General features: G+C 36.9%; 1 protein-coding gene across 12 annotated transcripts in view; it reads right to left on the reverse strand.

The window, feature by feature from the left end:
* Nucleotides 1-23269, reverse strand: part of NALCN (sodium leak channel, non-selective) — a 228977-nt gene that overhangs the window by 147561 nt on the left and 58147 nt on the right. For all 12 annotated transcript variants that reach the window (XM_030276727.4, XM_030276696.4, XM_030276731.4 and 9 more), the window contains 2 exons: nt 1191-1333; nt 968-1072 (listed from right to left, as the gene is read on the reverse strand). In XM_030276727.4, the coding sequence (XP_030132587.1) occupies nt 968-1072; nt 1191-1333 (248 nt within the window). The remainder of the gene's footprint in view (nt 1-967; nt 1073-1190; nt 1334-23269) is intronic.

Here is a 23269-nt window from a genome sequence, read left to right on the forward strand (position 1 = left end):
TGCCAGAAAGTCTATCTGAGGCAAAAAATGTAGCAGCCAGCAGAAAAGGACTAGATTTACATATGGACTACAGGAATATCAAAAAGAATATAAAACATATTCAATAGTTATTTTTGAAAACTTAAATCCTTTGGCTTAGGAAAATAAATAATCTCCAGCTCCATGGTTAGAAAAAATTCCCTCGTGGGTATGTTTTTCATATCTGTCTTTCTAAGAGCTTTCTGCAGGCAGTTGGTGCTGGTTCTTCTCAGAGACGGCAAATTGCACTACCCTGGAAAAGCCTGGTCTTTTACCCATTTGGGAAAATGGGCAAAATAATGAGTGAGGGAATTTAAATCTCAACCCAGTAGCTCTTCTTTTTCACACTGGGTTCTTTCCCACCACCCAGCCCACCCTTCCTATCACGGCTTCTTCTTACTTGTTATTTCTGTTCAGGGGTCTCACTTTCTGCGACTGCCCCAGCTGTGAGCATGGCTCTTTCCTTGCCCTACAACCTATTCTTCCTTGATCTCAACACACCCTTCTCAGTACCAGGACCCTAAACACTTCAGCTACCCTCTGACCCCTCTTCTTCCAGCTACAACTTCGGGATTTCAGCTCTTATTTCTTAGCACAGAAAGTGATACCCAATAGCAGCTCTGACTTCAAACCATACAGTGGTTCAATTACATGATAAAAAAGCATTATCATAATTTATTAAAAAGAATACAAACACAGCAATAGCATACCTAGCCATATAGGAAACTGTCTTATGGTCTTCTCTATTATTCCTTTCTAAGAAAGACTAGCTACATAATGCAACCAAGAATTTAATTTTTTATGAGAATGCATATATCATGTTTAGAATACAGTTAACACCATGCAAAGTCAAATATATCATATATGACAAGAATTTTTTGCTTACTATTAATTCATAAACTAAACCAAATCAAATCCCCAAAGAATCTTAGAATCTCAAGTGCTTCACCTGGGTGGTGGCAGTTGAAGTAGTACTGCTCCTGGACCCCCACATCTGCTGGAACTGCACTCTAATTTCTGCAAACGTTTCAATGATGACTGCAATAAAAACATTCTGGAGAATGAAAAAGAAAGAATGGCTGACACAAAGCTCAGCAAGCAGAAAAAAGAAAAAATTAATTCTAATATGATTTATGTTTCAGACCGATTTTAAAATACATATTTTTCAGTACCTTAACAAGCCAGGCCAGAAAGAAAATTAAGGTGATGAAATAGAAATATGAACGCCATCGGGGAAAACTGTCAATTGCTCGGTACATAAGGAACACCCAGCCTTCCTGGGAAGCAGCTTCGTAAACAGTAAATATACTTGTGCCTGTCAGAGGAAAAAATGAAAATGTTTGGCATTAAACCTCCCTGAAAGTATTCAGTATCAGCAAACAAACTTTTATCTATCCTATTTTTGTTTTTTCTAAAGGGTGTCAGCTCTCCTCTTCTCATTCAAAGTTTTTCAGGTGCATTTCTACATTTCTTCCTTTTGCAATTGAATATTAATTAATTTTGTATCAGATCAGACTGACTCCATTCCCTCCCTGGACAGACATGTATAATCCTTTAAAAGAGTTCACTGGCAATATACAAATGTCTCCAAAGGCAGAATTTGCATTCAGCAGCATCCCTGAGAAAAGGCAGATCTAACAAGGATCAACATTCAGTAGGTTAAAGAAATCACTTTTAATATCAGCAACACTGAGCAAGCAGCAATACATCAAGAAGGTGCCCTACACTAGCAAGTACAGGTAAGCATCTACAGCAAACTACTGAACTGTTTTGAAATTCAGGTAGCAGCTGTGTTAACATACATATGTTGCCTTAAGAAAGCATTTTAAAGTTGAACTTGCTATCACTCTGAGGGGGGTAGAGAGAAGATGAAAGGAAAATTATGAGAGGCCTTTTTGTGCAGAAACCACTTTTGAATAACAGCTATAAAGCTACTAATTTTAAACATAAAGTTGAAACTCAGCCTACTGTCTAAGTGATAATATGCTTTAGCCAGCTTGGCCTTCTTCCTTATCTCTGCAATGAAAGCTTCAAAATATAGACCAGTTATGGCTTGTAAGTCATTCTTGTTTAAAGCAATTTTTTGTTCCAAGAAGAAACACAATTAAACTGTGAAATTAAACTGTGAAATCTCACAAACTGCTGTGAAATCACAGAATTGTCCTATAGCCACCCGCCAGCTCTGCTCCACGACTGCTTCGTTTCATGGAAAGTCTTCGATAAAAGAGAGGGAGTATGAGGAGCAAAACACAGCAGCTGCCAGCAACATAAAGATAGAAAGCTGACTATCTGATCCTTTTCACAAAGAAAGAAATGGTTCTGGGCAGAAATTCCAGAATCCAGGAGTTTCCCAAAAAAACACAAGAGCCTGTAAGAAGCTCAGTACTACTATTTTCCTGCTGAATTTGCAATATCTATATCCTTTTGTCTGCTAACAGGGATGGGATGAACCTGGAACCAGTTTTGTCTCAGGGTGTCCCTTCTGCAGATAAATCTTCACTGATGAGAGGAGAGAGGAAAAAAATTGATTTTTTTCTGTATAACACATACTTTTGATAGATAGGTGTCAAATGTTAAAGATGGGCATGGTGGGTAGTAAAAACTGTTAGGTTTTTTAGTTATTGGATTCCTTGCTTTTTACTGCATATGGTTCTCAGGACCAAGGGAAAGAAATTAAAATAAAAGGAAAGGAAAAGCATTCAAGCATAGAAAGCAAAACCCTTTATATTTCTTTAGAAGAAAAGTGGTCTCTATCAATGCTGAAATATTCATCAGAGATTACTTCATGGGTATTTTACATTTCAAAAATTCAAAAAGTAATGGTTCAATTGTCTAATAATATACTGTTGCTGAACTGATTAAATTATTGAACAAAACAGTGCTGTTGAGGTCAGGCAGAGATTAAGGGGGAAAAAGAGAATCTATTAAAAGTTACTGGCTAGGAAACTGTCATTAGTCATTACCAATGGGAAAGTCACAGTGAAGATTAATAAAATAGAGGGGCTGTCATGCAAAGTATTTATAACACATCACTGGGCCATCTGCCACAGTAAAGCAAAACTGTGAATGGTCAAAATACACAATTAACCCAATTAAAATGAGTTTGCCTGTGACAATAAAGTAAAAGTATATCTATAGTGTATAACTGGTAGAGGTACTCTTAAGACTGTTAGAAAGCAATCCCTTTTAAGAATATACATTCTTGCTTGACATATGTGAATAGAAAGTAATAAAACTTTCATTACTGATGCCAGGGAGCATGCTGTTCATTGTCTCTTGGAAATCCTCTTTCATACAGAATAAGGGATGTAACACCATAAAATATTTTGCCTTCAAAAAGAAGAGTTATTCTTAGTGAACATCTAGCTTACTGTGTGTTTTTGCTCTTCAGTTTTTTTCTGATTATTTCTTTGATTTTGGACTACATCTTACTAAGCCAATGAGTAAGTTATTAAAAGACTGTCCTCTCACAGCAACATACTCTGTTTTTCTCACCATGTTCAAAGCCATATGGAGGGTGAGAAAGTATCAAAATTTTAAGTGATGGTAGGATACATCCCAAAAAAACCAGACATGGGAATGCTGCCATAAATGAAACCTAACATATGCCCCTCAGATCAAATGGCAAATTTGTTTTCCACAGATGTCTGTATTCTATCAGTGACAAAGTGTCTTTTCCTACTAGTTCAAAGGGCTTAAGTAATGACAGCATAGTGCCAAGAGTCTCATGGTTAGGGCATATGAGAATAAACATCCCTCTGCAGCAGGAATATGGGTGCCACAGGGAATGAGGAGTTGAAACCTGCAGGGCCTGGCTACTCAATACACAACAGGCTCCACTACTTCAGAATGCAGTCACCTCTTGTCAAAGTCCTGAACATTAGGGTCATCATTTATGCAATGTAACTGCAGGCATCAGCAAGACTTTTCAGCCATGAAAAAGCTTTGAATAATGAAGAGAGTTAAACACATGGTTGTTATGACACTGCGCATCAGCTTAAGCATGTTGGCATGGGCAAATTGCTGAATTTGAGATACAAAAATATCTAGCAAATGTTTATGATAATTTTCCTATTTATTTCAGTAAATGGTTAAACACTGAAGGCATTCAATATTAATGTGGGAGGAACTTCCTGATGACAAAAGCAGTAAAATAAAGCAACATGCTTTGAAGTTTTTGTGTTTTGCTTGAACTTGTCTAATAAATTCAATTTTGATGTAATGATAAGACAATTCCTTTAAACACAATGATAGTTCAAGAAAAAAAAAAAAGAAAACATTTCTCAGTAGAGATTAAAACTAAATAAATCAACATCATAAGCTATATCAATCTCAAATGACTACTTTTATCTAAGCAAGAAACACCTCTACCCTTGGAAATGTAAATGGTTAATATCAAAAAGAAAATAAAAAAGTTTAGAAAATGAAATATTTTGTGAAATACTGGGAAAGAGATTGAATCTTGCTCAATTTATGTGACATTTTCACTAGCTCCATACTGTATAGAAGACAAGACAGCAATCAGAGACAGACTGTATCTTTACTGAGAAGGTACGTTTAGTATATGGGGATTCAGGACCAGAGTGCAGGGGGCTTATTTCTTCTTCAATACATATGCCTTTCATATCTAGAAGATGGGAACATTAGTCTGAAGGGGTGTGGAGAAAATAATTGCTTTAACACCTAAATAATTGTAATAAAAGAAAGTTCTAACGGTATCCGTGCCTAATCAGGAAGCAAAGTAACCTGGCTCTTCCATGCTCTGCTGATGAATAGATTACCAGGGAAACAAAAAGAATTAGAAGAGACAGGGAAAAAAGTGATGATTTTTCTTAGGGGAGTTAAATTGCCTATCCTGCCAAAACCCTATCTTTTAGATGACTAAGGAATATAGAAAGTGTGTATTTTTTAAAAACAAAGGGACTCAAAGTTAACAGAAAAATAGTATTACTATGCAGAGATGGTCTTTAATATACTGTATTTTATATTTATGCACATTTTGTAAATACACAGGATTTTCTGCTTGTTTCCGTGACTCTGACACCACCATGCTTTGTAACACCATCTCTTTCTATAACCAGTTCATTCTGCAAATTAACATCATGAGAAAGGGAGTGCACTGAATAACGCTGTAGTTTTATAACAGCAGAATTAAAGGAACAGAGATAAAAGATCACAAGAAAAATTCACTGAGTTGGGAAACGAAACCCTTTCCTCCTAACTCAATGAAGCATTCTTGGTTCTTGATTCAAAATCCCATATTATCTGAGGAAGAGAATGTATGGTGCTGAGGAGTTGTCTTTCATTAATTAATATCTTTGTGCTATGTGTAGCTATTTCAAGTGAGATGCAAAAACTGAAAACTAAGTTTAGCTATGCATTAACACCAGCAATTTCTGCATGTGTAATTTATGTTTATGGCTTACCATGTTAGGATTTTCTCAGATTTCTTGTGACTGCTGTGAAGCTGCTGAGAAAGAAAATCTACAGGAGGGTCACTTTATGTAAAACAAAACAAAACAAAACAAAACAAAACAAAACAAAACAAAACAAAACAAAAAACAAAAAACAAAAACAAAAACCACCACCACTACCACCAAAAAAACCCAAAAGTTTTATTTTTAATTTCTTGTTTTTCTTTAATCAGGAATTATTCAGGCAAGTAAAAATCCATGAGTTGTTATTAAAAGCTTAAGCCAGTACCCACGGCCACGCATGAAACGCACCAGATGCCAGGCAGGGCTGCGCTCCTTTCCCTTACTTTAGAGCAGCCGCTAGATGGGAGTCGTGCACCTCGGGCACATCTGGAACATCAGCCGGCGGAGCGCCCACCCCGGAGAGCACAGACTGTGTCAACCTCTCGCTGCGCCGGCAAAAGGATTGATTCTCCTATTTGCCGGCAAAACGAAGCCGCCTTCTGGCAGGTGCTGCTATCTAATCTCACTCTGTTGCGCTGCACGCTGAAAGGCAGCCTTCCGTAACACGGCTCTGGGAGTGATTGCCCATAAAGCAATGACCTCTACCTCAGCTATGGAAATGTTACCATGCCTGTTTCTGCCCCGCTTACCTTCACTCATAAAATCACAAGGCTGCGTGTTTCTTCAGGGTATGGGCATTTCAATTGACCAGTCGGCTTTTAATTTATCTTTCATTATTAAGGTATTTGTAAAACAGTGCATGCGGTCAGGGTTTTCCAAGTGTTTTAAACTAGTGCTTCAGTGAAACTAGAAAGGATTAAAAATTGTCCAGAAATGCAAGGACAAAATTGTTACCATCTCTGGGAAGCAGCTGGCAGGCAGGACTGAAATCAGCTAAAAAATCAACTAATCCTGAATGGCTTCATGGGGTTGCTTGCCCCTGGGTGAGCAACCTATTTTACTTTCGGAAACCAACTCTCACCAGCCAGCCTGCCAGCCAGCAGAAATTAGGAGGAAAAGAAAAAAGCCTCAAAACAGGCCAATGCTCTACTCTGTGGAAACCTCAAGCCCCAGGGCCATTTTCCTGTTACTAAGCTGCTGAAAAACTGATTTACAACAGCAGAAAAAACCCACACTGCCAGTCTGAACAGTCTTTTAATCCTTGCTAAGCATAGTGACTTAAAATATACAGTAGTGATGTGTCACTAATTCTTCATTTTGAAAATCTATTTGTTTATAAGAAGATGAAGTTTTTATGTATGAGAAAAGACTATAAAAAGAGACTGTACAAATAAAAGCATCAATATGGAAATATAAGTTCTAGGATCAATGCAATCTGATCTACTTAGTAATGAAAAGACAGAAAATCACAGAATTCACACAATCACTAGGTTGGAAGAGACCTTCACCATCATTGAGTCCAACCCATGCCCTAATACCTCAACTAAACCAGTCAACTTCTGGGGGAAAAAAAAAATGAACTTGTCTGCACTGCTTGCAGGTATTTTAGAAATGTGTTCAATATTCAGAAGTCAGCTTACCAATATGAATGTAGCAATACTGGCCACATATATTGACTGCACAGGGTTAAATAGGAGCATGTTTTGGGTAAAGAAGTCCACTCTTAGTTGTACCATTAGTGTCTTACATGTGATAGTACTTAAGTTCCCTGATAATATTTTACGCTTTGAAAAGAGAAATCTGCTTTACATTTTTGAACAAGTCCAAGGTGTAAAGAAAGATGAACGTTCTTCAGAATGACTTTATGTGTACTTTGTTTATGGACATTTAGCCAGAACAGCATTTATAGCTGCTTTTCTTTAATAATTTTTTTTAATAAAGTAGCTATAGATTCATAAATAACTTTAAAAATAGGGATCCAAAATATCAGCAGAGCTCATAATCTGTCTTTATGTGCAGAAACACTGGTTTTTCCTTTTGGCAATCAGACAGCTGTCTTACAATCACTTTTGTAAGTGTGGGGAGGCAACTTTACAAATTTAGTGGCAGCTGATGAGAATCAAGTAAATGTTGAGCTGCAGCACACATAGCTAGCTGGAAGCTCTGCAGCACAGTCAAGCCTCCCACCACTCCTTTGCTCTAGAGAGTATTCTTAAAGACACAACTTTTCTCAGATCTCTGGGGTCTAATCTTCAACAGAATGGGCAGAGCTTCAGGCTGAAGCCTAGAAGCAGGACTCTGCCATAGCTATGCTTTTCCTTATCAAACTGTAAAAATACTCTTCAGATCTAGAAACCAAGAATACAGAAGTCCCTAGGCCTTGGCTTTGAGTGATGAATGCTGTGAAGATGGGCCAGCCACCACCTCAGTCTTTCCAAATGCCTCTGATTTCAAGTACAGTCATAGTGGAATCAATGCCTGTTACAGTAAATGTTACGACAAAACTGTATAACATAAAAAAAGTTCAATGGAGGATTCTCTATAATTTAATAACTTATTCCTTTGAAAATGAACCATCTTTTTATAAGACTATTACTTCTTCCTTTAAAATGCATTACATATGTAGACACATTTATAGAGTAAAAGTGACAGCCCGGAAATCAAAATTTAGAAATTCCCCAAAATTGTTACATTTCAAATTTAAGGAACACTTTAAGGGTTATCATATTAAAGAGAAGAGTTTAAGGCAGAATTCTTAGTACAGATATGATGTATTTGGATTGTCATTCAGCCAAATGCTGGGACTTACTATTAAAAACAAGGTAGTGATGGATTACTTTGTTAGAGAGAAAACAACGTATGCAAATCTTTTTTGACATATAGCATGCAAATTCAGCACTTAATTTTATAGACCGTTAATCAAAACTATTCACTTGTTACATTAGGTTTCCCAATAGTGACAGACAATCTAATTAATTTTAAATACAATCATGAAACAGCAAAGCTGCTTTGTCCTAAAGCTCTATTTCAGTTTTGTTTGATTCCTCTGGGCATGACCTATGAATTGTAGGTGCTTCTCTGAGGATGTACTTGCTCTCTCAAAATGAAGAGGTCAGAGCCTTTCTTTTGAATGGATAACATTTTCAAAAGTGGGTGCATGAGATTTTATGACAATTGGTGGTAAAACTGCTGTCATCTTAAATAATATGCTTTTAAAAATCCCCCCCCCCAAAAGAATCAAATTTGATTTGCTTTAGCTATAGTGCACATCTGAACAAGATTTTATTCTTGCATAAAAGTTTCCACCAAAGGGCAACAGTAGAAAATCCCAACTAACAAGACCTGCTGAGCATTCAATGAGCATAAGACAGTAACAGCACTTAGATCAATGCATTTCTCTAAGAAAAAATAACAGACAATAAAGCTGGTTAAGTAGACATTATAAAAACCGATACATGTTAGAAATCTCATTAGCCTCCACGCATCTGAATAACAGCAGCAAATATACAGTGTCAAATGCATCTTAACAGACTAATGCAACTGAAGAGACAATAACTTCCCCTCCTAAATGGAAGGAACAAGCTCTGACTGTTTCAAGAAAACCCAAATGAAATTCATTCAATGACTTGTTTATCTGTTACTAAGTACTCCCTGGTGCCTTTTACATGCCACTAGAAGGAAAATAATTCATCTACTTTGTTGATGTGAGGGACTGGTTTGCCCACTATCCTAATACATGCAGTAAGAGAGAGTGTGAAGACACAGACAAGTGGTTTAGTGAGCTGATAGCACACTGAATCCCACAGCACCTTTATGAGATAAGCATATTGTCCTGGTTCAGAGATGGCTGTATTAAGTTAGGGACTCTGAGACTCTCCTCAAGCAGTGATACAATCAATGTCTAAGATGAAACTATCTTAAAGATTTCTGATTTTAAAACAGCTGAGTGTGAAAAGACAAAGAACCTGTTTGGTTTTTTTTTAATAAAAAAGTACATGGATGTCAGCAAAAAGCCATCAACTTTTTTTCCTTTCCTTCAGAAAACAAAATACTGAATTGGAAAGAAAACCAATTCTTGTAACATCTGACTTTTTTTTTTATTCTTAACTGTCTTAAAGTATTTGCATGACCAGAGATCTACTGATTATCAAAAGAATTCTTGTAAGATTAGCACTAATGGAATAAAGCAGCTGGTAGGTTTATTAGGAGATGAAAATCAAAACCTTTGGCAAGAAAAGCTCTATAAACTTCCAGGTATTTCTTGGGAGAGAGAATTTCCAAAGTTTTAATACACTCTGTTTAAACCTTGTTTTCAGTATTATCTGCTTTTGCAGAACTTCTTTCTGATCTTTATGCACTACTGATAACAGAAATTTCTGGGATTTCTCACTGTCAAATCAGTGTGGTTTTTTTTTTTCTCAGATAGGCCTTTTTCTTTTTTTTCTCAACATCAAGTTTACCTGCAAAGATGTTTATTCTTTGAGTAGGTGTGTGTCAACTCTGTGCTTTGACTCAAAGCTGCATTAATTTTCTACAGACCAATGATATTTAACATATTTTTTCTTCAAAGCTTTTCGCTAAAGTGGGAAATGCAGCATTTTGTACTGAGACACATGAACAACATGTGGTTTGAGAAAAAAGGCTGTGTATGAAAAAATAAGTTTTGGCATTGCTCATTGAAGCAGTTTCACAAGAAATACACATCAGACCTACTCTGAGCAATTTTTTTATCAAAGGATGAGGTAAAGAGATCTCATTTTCCATATGAAAATAATTTTCAGTGGGTGAAATAAAATAAGAACTTTTAGATCTGAAGGTGCAAACAAGTACTATGCATAAATTCAGGGCTGATTTTCTTCATGTCATTTACTTCACAGTGACTACCTCTTTGTCTACTCTTCAATTAAAAAAAAAAACAACAACTTTGGAAGTCTGCCTACTCCCTTCACTGAAGTCAAAGGCACCTCTAAAAGCATACATAAAGATATTTGCTGCTGGATGTTATAAACATGTTATTATCCTCAGCAATGTGTCTGCAAATCCTGCCACGGCTTGGGTAGAAATTTTGTGTTGTTACATTATGGCTCCATATTTTTCATAACAAGAAACAAATCCTGATCCTTGTTTGTAAGTTTTTCCAGTATATTTCTGTAATACTTTGGAGAAGAAAATTATGTTCCAAATTTTTCAATCGCACTGCCTAAAGTCAGACATGTGAGCTGATGTTCAGACAGCTGGATATAGTCAGATTCTTTGGAAGGACACAAATTAAAAATTTTCAACCCTGGCCTAAATGCTACTTGAAGCAAAAGAGGAATTTATCATTCCTTTGGTAGAAACAAGGTTAAATTTATGGTTCTGAGATTCTACCATTTAAGTGCCCACAAAACATAAAAAATGCTGGGAAAAGGGTATCTTTTATCAACATGGTATTTGCAAAACACTTACTAAATTGCCTGCCACATTAAAAAACACACAGATTAATAATATGAGATGCAGTCATGAGAAAAAAAAAAGCACAACTATTTCTAGACCCATTAATTCTACAATCTCTCGGAAATGGGCTTCCTAAATGAAGACAAATGCAACACAAGAACCTCAAAGAAATATCTGCTTCCAAAACTGACCGTCAGGCAGGTCTCTGGTACCCTGGCACTAAAACCCTTGCAAGTTATTTTCCTAAGAAGCTCGCAAAAGTACCAACTAAACACTGTTAGTAGGATTCATGTGCTTGAGTCAGAGATAACTATAGTAGAGAAGAAACAATTGCTAGCAGACAATAACAAGTACTGGAATAACTGAGAGTTTGTCTCCTTGGAATTCTTTAAGAACACATCAGCTAAGCATCTATAAAGAATAGGAACAGGTGACTCAATCCTAAGTGGCCTGGCAATGAGCTTGACCTTCAAATAGATATCTTGTTTAGGTTCATACTAATTTTCTCCAAGTTTACAGCAATAAAGAATTCTCTAAAGCCAGTGTAGCATCTTTACTAGTTATTAAAATTTAAAAAAAATACATTAACATGGATAAAGTAATCTGTATTTGCTTAGGCTGCACATAGACACTACAAAGAAATTAAGATCAAAATTCAAAAAGCACCTTGCATTAGGGTTTTGCCTGGACAGTGTTGTAGGAGTGGTGGTGCCAATCCAAGCTCCATTGCTTCTGAACTGGTTAAATAATATTTTTCAGCAAATAAAACATTTTTATTTTTCTTCCATAAAGGAAGCATTCATGAGTCATAGGTTGTGGTTCTAACTTCTGTAAAGTAAGAGATATAAAAAACACGGGGAATAAATAAAATGTCACGCAGGATGTGATTTAATGATACATTAACTCTGTAAGGCTCTGACTACTGTGTTAAATGCACCACAGCCATACAACACAAAGTACTGATTTTCTATAAGCTGAGTCTGCCTCTTAAAATCACCCTTTTTTTGAGGGCTTAATGTTGTAATGATACGTTGAACACCTTAACTGGCATTGCCTGTCTGCACCCCAGCTTGCACCACAGCTCTTTTATTTCCAGCATAAAGTTGTCCCAAAGGCATTAAGCTGATATAATTTCAGCATTCTGTACCACCCTCAGTAACACTGGCAATAACACATTTATGTGCCCTGCCTCATCCTGAGCAATTGCTGCTTGGGTCTCATCACATGTCAAACCACAGCCTGAGGCTACGCCAAAGCAGCTCTCCTGTGGGCACTTCTGGAGTGAAACACTGTAGCTTCAGCTCCCTGATCTTATCTTTGTATGGATGCGCCTGCACTAAGCCTGGCTCCCTCCAACCCCAGCACACACCTTCAGCACTATCCCAAATAGGCTCACATCCTTAGCATCTTCCACTGGCTGACATTCCCACCTGGCATACATTCCTTCTAGACTGGGTTGTGAAATCACATCCCTGGGATGTGATGCAATACTCATGGAAACTTTGGACTGAAAAGTCTTATACTTTTGATTTACACTTTAGGGTCACAGGGGTGACTCACAGGGTCAGTGGAGATCAAGACCAACTCCTGTACATATGGATATCAACCATTCAGCTCTAGAATGGACCAGGCTACAGTATTGTAAACACCTGTCAGTTCACACCATATTGTTTACAGACCAAAGGCCGATACCAAGTAGATGATTTTATTAATGGAAATCCTGCCCTTGACACAGTTCCACAGTTCATGTTTTCACAGTATATGGCTCAGCAGAATTATGCATCTGAAAGATACATGGCCAAATATCTAAATGTGAATACAACAATGGCAGTATGAAGTTGCCAAGTTCAGCCTCCCAAGAAATAGAACACACAGGGAGAAAAATAGCACTAAGTACTTGTCTCTGGCCATAAAGAAAGGTAAAGGATAATACTGGCATTGAAAAAAGTAGACATGAAATTGAGATAGGCTGAATTCAGGTATTTTCCAATCATCAGAGAAATTAAGTCCTGAAAGAGTTTTTAATCTTGTTTTGCCTCTTTTTCTAAGTCAGGACTTCACACTTTCAAGAAGAATTAATATGACACAGTTCCCTATGGTCACAAGACGGAGTAGACAAAAGCACCATCAAGGTTCTTACCAGATGAAAAACAAGGCCAAACCAAATCTTAAATTCAAAACAAGGCCAAACCAAACCCTAAGTTCAAGAGAGCCCAGTTGTTTTAAATAACACAGGCTGAATCCTCAAGTAGAAAATAGTACAAAAATAAAATTTCATTTTTATTGGCTTCCTGACAGAAGATTTCTAAGAATGCTTCTAATGAAGTTATGCAGGAAGGATTAACGCTGTGGTCTGTGCAGGAAGAACTCAGCAATGTGGCTGATTTAATAAAGTACTGCACAACAGCTGGGGAAAGTAATTCTTTAGTATAGTGTCTGGTTTTGTTACAAAATACATGTTTACTCTGAACTGAAACTGAACACTGAAATTCTCCAGTGAAAATTCAGTTCCTGAGTTGCACCTTCCCCCTTGTGCCTGAGGACACTGTGGACATAGGTGCAGTTGTGCATCTGTCTGTGGAAAGTGAATTGCATATAAAACTAACAATATCTCTATACATTGGTCAAAAATGTTCACTGCAGAAGCTCTAACAATTTGAACATTCTAAATGCTGCTGTCAGTATAGCAGGTCAAACCTATTTATAATTCTAATATTTAACTGAAATGAAAGACTACTTAAGGACTGAAGGAACCAAGCTTGTATTTAGAAGGGAGGAAAAAAAAAGAAAATGAAAAGAGGTCACAGCTCTTGAAGATATTAAGAGTCCACAGGTCCATGAAAGCATGTGTGTTATGGATTTCATTGCATTTCTAAGGAATTAATTAAATCAGAAAACATCTGGAGCATAACATGCCGATAGAGACTTGTTTGTCTGATATAACATAAAGCATAATATCTGAAAAATTTGGTAAAGTATTTGAGCAGAGAATAGAAACGGAAGGTATAAAGTAACTAAAAGAATTTATTTCACTCAAGTTTAAGATACCTGTGAAACTGCTGTAGAAAACAGGTTAACCACAGTTTGGATAAGTACAGAGTAGAAGAAGCGTTCTTCAGTGGTTAAAATGACCAGGTAAAAGCTTGTAAAGACTAATCTCATTTTGAAAAAAACATACAGACATCTATTAAATTAATCCTACAATCTTCCCAGAGCAACTATTCCAAACCAATATTCTCCTGTGACATTCCAAAATCTCTTCAGAATTCCTCTTAATGCTCAAATGACTGCAGTCAATATCCTCAGCTATTTCCAGAGCATTTACCATCTTACTTTGTGAATGTCAGTAAAATACATATTCATGGCTATGCTATAATAATGGTAGAGTGCTGAACTTTTAGAAGTTTTTCAAAGTATGCAATTTCCATTCATTGTTACTACCCTTCCACGAATCCTCATTATTGCTCCATAGTTTTGTATTTGATAACAAGGACAAAAAGAAAATATCCAGGTAATTACAGAATTATGATTCTACATTAAAAAAAAAAGAAAATAGGAGAAAAAAAATGCATATGGACTTTGCTCTAGATTAAACAGTAATTCAACTAAAGCTTTTTGCTTCAAAGAGAAAGGCAGGTAGACATGTAATTAATTGTCATCACTTCAGAATTCTAATTAAAATGCCTAAAACCAGATGTAAATCAGACGTAAAACAAATGTAAGAATGTTAAAAGTAAATGTAAAAAAATGTTAACATGTACAGTATAGCAATGGCTAATATAGAAGGATATGTAAGTAGTACACATACCAGTATAAAAAACCATGCAAAACCTGCCACAGGCAGGTAATTGGAAGAAAATAATACCACAGTTTATCAGAAGAGACATACAGAAGTCCTGTTGTGACTAATCTATCTTATTTGAATTTGTCAGCTCCTGGGTAACTTCCAGCTATGTGTAGAGTCAGCTCCTCCAGATATAGAACAGATTTCTGAAATTTTTATCTTGTACATTTTACCACAGAGTATCTATGCTCCATTAACAGTTAGATGCTCCCTGTTTCAGTCAGGACTGGCAAAGTCTTCTGACAGTACATTTGCTAAGTGTCTTCACTTTTTTGAATTTTATGCAAGAAATAATTTCAATTCTTTCAGTATCATTAATTTAAACTGTGTGCAGCTTAGCTGGAAATAAGCTGAAAGTCATTCAAGTTCACTGTAGCTGTTTAGGTTAAGTGCCAAAATTTGGAGCTTAGTTACTGCAATATTTTTCATATTGGAAAAAAAGGTCATACTGTTGTATGGCTAACTAATTTTCAGATATGAACTGAGATACTTAACTTGAGGGTTGACACAACAATGAAATGAGATGAAGTAGTGATCATTATAATACTCTCCACACCAAGATGGCAATAGCACAGATTTGTTGGAAAAGTAGAGAATAACCTTCTAAAAGACTTTTTGGATGTGAGTGGAAAAGGCTGACTGTAGTATGGGAGATGTATGTTGACATTTCTCAAGATGGCCAGTCAGACCTTCCCTGGAGACAGAATTGCCTATCTTCAAAAAGTCTTAAAATCTGCTCAATATTAAGGAGTACCTACAAAGCAGCTAGAACAATTAAGCAGTCTGTTGACTGAAAATATCTGTAGATATTTTAAGAAAAATAGCAATTATTTGCATAGTGAAACAATTCATAGAACAAAAATGTCCCTATGGCAGAGAGATCAAGATGTATTTCTCAACACTGTGCCCTAATTATAGAGTAATAGAGAAGTGGTAACTATTTTTAAGATGTGTTTAAGATTTATTCAAAAGATTTAGTCAGATCACCTGCTAGACACTGCAAAATCTAGCTCTCAGTTTGTTTACAACCAAAACTTATGATCAGAGTAAAGAATACACAAGGTATTTAATGTTCTTGGATAAGATTTTGGTCTTTCAAGTAATTCTTATTTTTTCCCAGTTGCTATGAGAAAGGCAGTAACTGTAAGTAAATGGTCTTGCAATTTTTAAAGAAGTATTTCAATATTTCACAGCAGATCCAAAATATTATACTATTCTTTTAGTTTGTACCCTAGATCTTTTCCAATACCACTCAATGCATACTAGATATTGTGTAAGAGTTTCTTCATGGGGCAATGTCATGACATTGACAACGGAGTAGAATACAGTAGCTACTGCAAATCTTTAAGAACAATAGAGAAAAAGCACTTGGGAAAACAAACATTCAATATTTAAATATTTGAGTAATAGAGTAATAAGGTGAGACTGTGCACTATTTAATGAAGAACGAGCATGCCATTACACATTTGCCGCAGGGTAGCAGCATGTATGAAGCCAGTTAGCACAGACAAGCTGATGTGCTGGAGAGTCACACCTAAGCTGCTGCTCTGTGTGTGCTCCCCCCTCTAGAGCAGCCATCTGTGAATCAGATTTTCTGGAATAGCATTATTTCCTCTTATTCCTCAGTAGAAATGGGAAAGTCAAGATGGAAGCTGGCCCTGTGTTATCAAATAAAGGTCTTAAATCAAAATTTATTTGGTAAACTGCTCTAATTAGAGTAACAGAGGGCATATTGCATGAGTATTGCACATTGTATTTCTAGCAGTTGTTTTTGCTCATTATCACCAACTTTATAAAAATGACGTCTAGGATAAAATCATCTAATCTCAGGAGACAAGGTAAAACCCACGTGTCCCACACATTACACAAGTGCTGAAGGTCAAAGCCTGTAAACCAGTCACATCCTGCAACTCTTGACTGAAAGTGAAAATCTTTCACTGTGAAAACAATTATCTCTACTACCAGGAAACTGCAGCTTTCATTATGCAGCACTATATTGTCTTAATGGCACTGACTGATAATTAAACCAATAGGATCTAATTTTCTTGGTATGGAATGACAGGTTTCTAATTGCTTGACTTCATTCTCTGTCTGTTGGCAAAGAGTTTTCTGCTCCTTAGCATGGCTGAAATTAGTCACACCTCGTGTTTCTAGGTTGTTCACACACCTGTCACACCTTTAACTCCTCTTTCTATTTTTCACATTGTCCTTCTTTCCTTGTCAGATTGTGAGTTGTTGAGTAGCTATCCACACAAAGTTATTGTCTTTGACATAAGCCTTTCTTCAACTCTCATGCAGAGTGAAAACTGGTGGGTCAGGAGGTTGGTTTTGCTTGAAGCAGCTCTTTCTATTCGTTGTCTTAGAAATTCCCCATTAAGGAAATTATCTTTGCATTTATTCCCCTTTGACCATGGTATTCCTAGCACATGGTATTCCTGGTTGCTTTACTTAGCCTCTCAAAGTTGTCTGATCCTTTGGTTACCATTCTGCACTAGGGGAAAAAGAAATGTCACTATAGATAATAGACTTGAGTGGTTTATCTTATGCTTTCCATAGGAATTGTAAATAAACTGTAGCAGCAGTACAAAAGCAAATTTCCTCCTCTTCCTTCACAGTCCATGTACCATAAAATCATGCTGGGAGGCCTAGCTGTGCTAGAGAAGGAGCAGTACAAAGTAAGCGTGAGAAGGACACTGTGGAAATAGTATTTACACTGCCTGTAACTCACACACTGCAGCAGTGGGCACTGGGAGGTTGAAGGGTTTCCAGGGGATGCAGTGCAAAGGTTGTCCCCAGCTAGGGGTGCCCTCTGGGAGCTTGGATCCTGCAAAGCCAGCTGGAATGTCTTCAGCTCTGCATTTCCCAACAAGGCATCAATTCATCTGAGGTGATACAGCTTATAGTTAAAAAAAACCTAACATGATGCAAAACTTGCATTTAACGTGCCTCAACTTTTATTTTCTTATACTCTTCTAATAAGTCTGCCATTCTGCCACATTGTGTTCTTTCACCTTTTTCAGCTTATGATCAATGACAGTTTATGGGCCTTTTACGTAACATCAGCAAATATGAATTACTATTTTTTTTAACATTGTCATCTTTGTCATCACTGTAACACAAGTATTTATTAGATAGCATATTATAAAGGAAACTTCAAAAATAATTACTTTGAAAATGAAATCTAACCAAAATATACTGGTTCAGTGTGCAAAAAAAACTCTTTCTGCATTCTCAGGAGCAGATGGGAATGAAAGAGAGATAGAAAGAAGTGCACAGTACAGACATTGGACAGCTGATTAAATTCTGTGCAGCATACCATAACAACACAGGTGATGTATCGAGATAGATATAGTAGCAAAAGATGCCCACCACGAAAGGTCCACAATTACAAATAAAATAGAGAACAAAAGAAAATAATGGAATAAAACAAATTTTTTAAATTCCATTATATAAATTTGTTTTATTCCATTATAGATCCCATTTAGCTTCCATTCCCTACAGATTCCATTTAGCTACCAACATTAACACAGAGCACCCCGAAACAACAGGGGAAAGAATGTTCCACTGACGATTCTCAGCGGCAGTAAAGTTTTCTGTGGCTGTCAGTATAACTATAGTAATCTATTCACATTAGTTTCACCTGATTGCCTGGTTTAATGCAAGACTCAATTACTTTGAGATTAACACAGCAATAAATTAAAATTCTGGAGGGCTGCTCAAATTCCTCTAAGTTTCCAAAACTCTACAACTTTCCATATACCATTTGTTAGTGTAAGAGCTAACTCTACAGACATTATTTGTACAATTTTTTCCAAATCCATTGCTTAAAAAGTCTTAATTAACTAGGAAACAATAATGGCTTAACAGAGAAAAATGAAGCCTACAGGAACATCAAATATTAAGGAAGGGGGTTTTATATTGTTGCTTTGGTAGCGGTTTTTTGTTTATTTGTTTGGGTATCGGTTTTTGTTTGTTTTGGTTTTTTGTTCAGGTTTCTTCGCTTGTTTGTTTTTTAATTCAGGCCACTTCTTCCACTGTCCAAAATCAGTATTGTCTTAGTATCCTCTGTGGGTTTAGGTATCCCTAATAGAAATACAAAGTGCTCACTGTGACCGTGAGTAAAAGCCAGTATTTACATATCACTCATGTCTGTGGACCTACAGAGTACAAGCAGTTTAAGAAGTCAGTGTGTGCTATGGAGTGACAGGATAATGGTGCCTCAGCTGCAGGGAAGTGGGACAGCAGCTGCCTTATTGTATGGCTTTCTCCCACAAAAATCAAGCAGGAGTACTGGTACAGAGTCACAACAGTAGGTGGCAACAGACACAGAATAGAGAACCAAGACCTCAGACATGCAAGCTCACCAGCTGAGATATAACCTTTAGTAAAAGGCCACTGCTTTTCCACTTAATATTCAGGGTTGAAACGCCTGTTCAGTCCTATAGCAATAATGATCTTGCCATGTGCCATAGAATTTTTGCTAAGCAGGGTTAATTGCCGTTCACCTTAAAATTTCTATCAGTGCCACATTGTTTGGTAACTACCATATCACATCTTTAGCAGGAAGAAATAGTGAATCACATGCATTGGCCTGGTTTTTATAAACCTTTTCCATAACGATTGAGTAAGAAAAACTGCATTTTAAAAGTATCTATAGCGATGGTCACTTACATATATAGTTAATGGAGGGCTGTGATCCCTGTCCTGTCAGGCTACATGAGCAAGTGATTTACAAAAGAAAAACAATATATATATATATTTATGACCAGTGGAAGTCAGTAAATAAGGGCCAATCAATTCCTCAGTGTCCGCTTAGCAGAAACTTCCATACTGAGGATATCAGCATTTCTAGAACCAGGCTGCTGCTAGTCAGTCATCCTGGGAAATGCCTTAAGACATATTAGTGTGATCATAAAGTTTATGAAACCTCAAATAAACTTACATCTAAATGGAGAATAGAGGTATAATGAGGACAGAGTCATCACCAAATGAAGAAAAACTTTTGTCGAGTCAACAACCCATTATGAACGTCTTTGGGCCTTACCAATGTAGCAGCACAAATGTTCTCACAGCACTGTATTTGAATAAAACATAGACACCTCTATTTGGAGCTAAGCTAAAGTTCATAAAGAAATGAACCATAAGCATTCATTTAAGGGGGTCAAGGGACAAACATAAGGTGGGACATCCTTGCCATAGAAGCAGTGGACCACCACCATCCCATCCCACAACAGCACAGCTGTGGAAACTACAGAACTGATGAGCCACTTGGAAAATTATGTGGCTAATTTTAAAGCTCCTTCTAATATTTCTGACCCAAAAGGTACAGAAATAGGATCAAAACATAATGTCTGTTTTGCAGAATGTGGGGATAGGCTGAAGGAAAAAAAAATATTGCTGTCTGTTGTCTGTAAGGTATTGGTTTACCAGACCCTGCTTTACCATGCAACACAAGATAGGCACATGCCATGGACACTGCCAAGGCTGGGAATATTTGTGTCCTCTAAGCACACTTTGATAAATTAAGTTTGCTTAGTCTTCATTTTTGTTTCTGCTCATAAGCAATAGTCCTTCCTTGGTGCACCAATTTGAGAATGAAATAATATTCTTTTTCTTCTAAGACAAGTCTGAGTATTCTGTAGTAGCAAAATGAATTTTCTACATATGCAAGATCTTTGTTTTGTCAGTTCAAGATTATATCAGTTTTATTTTTTTATTTCAAGGTCAAGTAATCAAATAAACTATTGGGCATGTCAGCACTGGGGAAAGGATGGACCAAAATGCTTGAAACTGTTCTAATTATTCAGTTAGTAAGTTAATGGTATTAAATGCACATGGAGGATAAAAAGGCTTCTCTTTTTAGAGGCCTTCTAGAGGAAAGGAAAAAGTGTTAACTCAGTCACCTAAGATGACATAAAATCATGAGAGACAGCATACTAACAAGGCATCAAAAATGTCATGAGTTGGCAAACAGAATAAAAATCTTGAATTTCTAAGAAAAAAATTATCAAGGATATTATATATTTATTGCTTTGGTTTGTGACAAGCATACCCTAAATGCTTCTACTTGATGAATTAAGAAAACTTCGGTGTGAGAAAAATTTGATCTAAAACATATCCTGTAACCTGTACAAGATTTAACACTAACAAAAACACAATCAATCATAATGTAAGACAGAGCTCCCAATGCTTTCTGATTCACCTGATGGCAAAAATTACACATTGTACAGAACAGCATAATAGAAAGAGAGCTTTGTAGGTAAAATCCTTATAGAAAGATGGTCTGAAGTTTGTTTAGAAGCTTAGCTTCAGAAAGCTAAGCTTCTAAACAAACTGACATTTGGAACCTCATAGGAAAGAATGCCTAAACAGTGAGTGGAGTCAAAGGTGAACATCAAGATAAGAGAAAATTATGTCCAAAAATGCAGCCTTTTTGTATTCTGTGAAAACTGCATATATTGTAGATCTGCATTTTTCACTACAGGGAGGAAGAACGGGCTTTGAATTTTTAAATGTCTGGGGAACAGGAACATATCAAACCAGGCTTAAACACCCCCTGGTCCTTTTCTGCTGTGTCATCTTGTCATACAAGGAGATCAAGTCGATCAAGCAGGACCTTCCTTGAATTTTCATCTTATCCTAAATATATTTGTCCACATTCAACTGCCAACCACTGAATTTCATTAGTATCTTTTCTGCCAAATAAAATAAATTCCCAAAGAAAAAACAACTCACACAGCCTTCTGTTACTACAATTTTTTTTGATGAGAAACTAAACATGGCCTTGTAACCAGGTCCTTAAGGAGCAGAAATCAGTGAAAACAGTATAGTACTTTAAGCCCAAACAGGGATTTGTTAGTTGACTCACTTTTAATTTGTTCATTATCTCCAAGAAACAAAGTGAACTTATTTACCTTATTTACATAACCATGTCACTCCTCACAGAATTTGCATCCCTTGTAACTAGATTTACTTCCCAAGATGTACAGTACAATGAGGACTGCAAACTTTTCTCACCTGCACAGGGAATAGAGACTGTTTTCTTTGCTTCTCAGTGCTCACCCTGTATAACCTTCTGAAGGTGCCTATGTAAATGTGGTTGTCTTGTGTAAGTTTATTTAGGTGTCTTCAGTGGGCATAACTGGTAGGCTTTGGTAGTAGGGGAAACTCCAGAGCAGGGACAGCTGTTAAGGAACTGCAGCCCACTCTGGAGTAGAGGAAATGTTTAGTAAGGAAGGAGTAGCAGCTGAAAAAAAAGAAAGAAGGGGTTGCAAAAAAATTTAAGTATTATGTAAGTACTCCTGATTCCTGCATCATCCCCCACCTTAGATGCTGCAAGAACAGAGGAGTGGGGTCTAGGACATTGGGGGAGATGACTGAAGATGAGACAGGCGAAGGAGGAAAGGTATTTTCCTTCCCTAATCATCTTGTAACTGTTTGCATTCCTTATTTCTTAATACCCAAATGAGTAATTATCCTATGTTAATTGGCAATAAAACAAATAAGTGAAATTCACTGAGTGGAGATTTATCCACAGCAGTGGCTCAGCTGGTGTCAGGGCCCTATCGCTCTCTGTCTGCAAGGCCTAGGAAGGAATTCTGGTGGGAAAAAAAAAATCTATCACCATTTTTGAAATAATGATTTCTAATGGTTTCTCAATCAGTGAACTAATGGGGCATGCTTTAAGTCATTTTGGCTCATATTTAGAAAATATGTGTTTTATTACTAGACAGTCTGAATGGCCTCCCTAACTATATTCTGACACCTTCACACATTAACATCACTATCACTTCTCATGTTACCACATGATAACTCCGCAGGTTGAAGTCATGGATGAAGGGCTTCCTACCAGACACTGTGCATGAAAGTGCCTGAATCCAAGAGCTGCATAAGTGGAATGAATTAGACCTGTTTATCAAAGTATTTAATACTATGATATACTTGCAAGGATAAACTGAGCAAAAAAGACTCAATATATGTATCAAGCATACATATCATCCATAGATTAAAAGAGTCTGACTGAAAGTTTTGGTGAAATCATTATTGAAGTAATGCTTATTTTGTAAGAGCTCAACCTTTCAATCTTTAATGAGTACAATTAAATGGAGGCTCTGACTAAAAAATCACATACCCTCACTGCTTTCTATTATCCCAGACACAAAATGCCTTAGAGCCCAGGGGTTCAGGCTGCGGTGGTGATGCTGATCTGCATTTCTGGCCCTCTATGTCTGTGCAAGGTGACACCAGCATCATTCAGGAGACATGACTGTGTGAAAGTGCAGTGTAGGGAAGAAGGACTTGTGTTGGGAGTCTGATAAAAAATGTTGCAATCCTTTTCACTATCAGCTATATCTCCTACTTTGAGCAAATAACCTGCTAACGTAAATTTTATTCTGTTCATCAACCATAATTAACTGCTTTTCATGGATGCTGAAGCCTCAAAACTGGTAAAGAAGTTAGTTGCTTAGGACAATTAATCAATCATAATCCACCTACCCCTCTTGCCTATGCCAGGGACTTGGAGAGACCAAGTGGCTGCTAATACTGCCACCAGGAGCCAAGCCGCCTGGGTCAGGTGGGTGGGTAGTGACAGAGGAACTAAAAGGTCAGCTTCTGCCACCAGTGAAGGGCACTTTTTGCATCCAGAGGTAGG

Source organism: Taeniopygia guttata, chromosome 1, assembly GCF_048771995.1.
Source record: "Taeniopygia guttata chromosome 1, bTaeGut7.mat, whole genome shotgun sequence".
NCBI classification, from domain to species: domain Eukaryota; kingdom Metazoa; phylum Chordata; class Aves; order Passeriformes; family Estrildidae; genus Taeniopygia; species Taeniopygia guttata.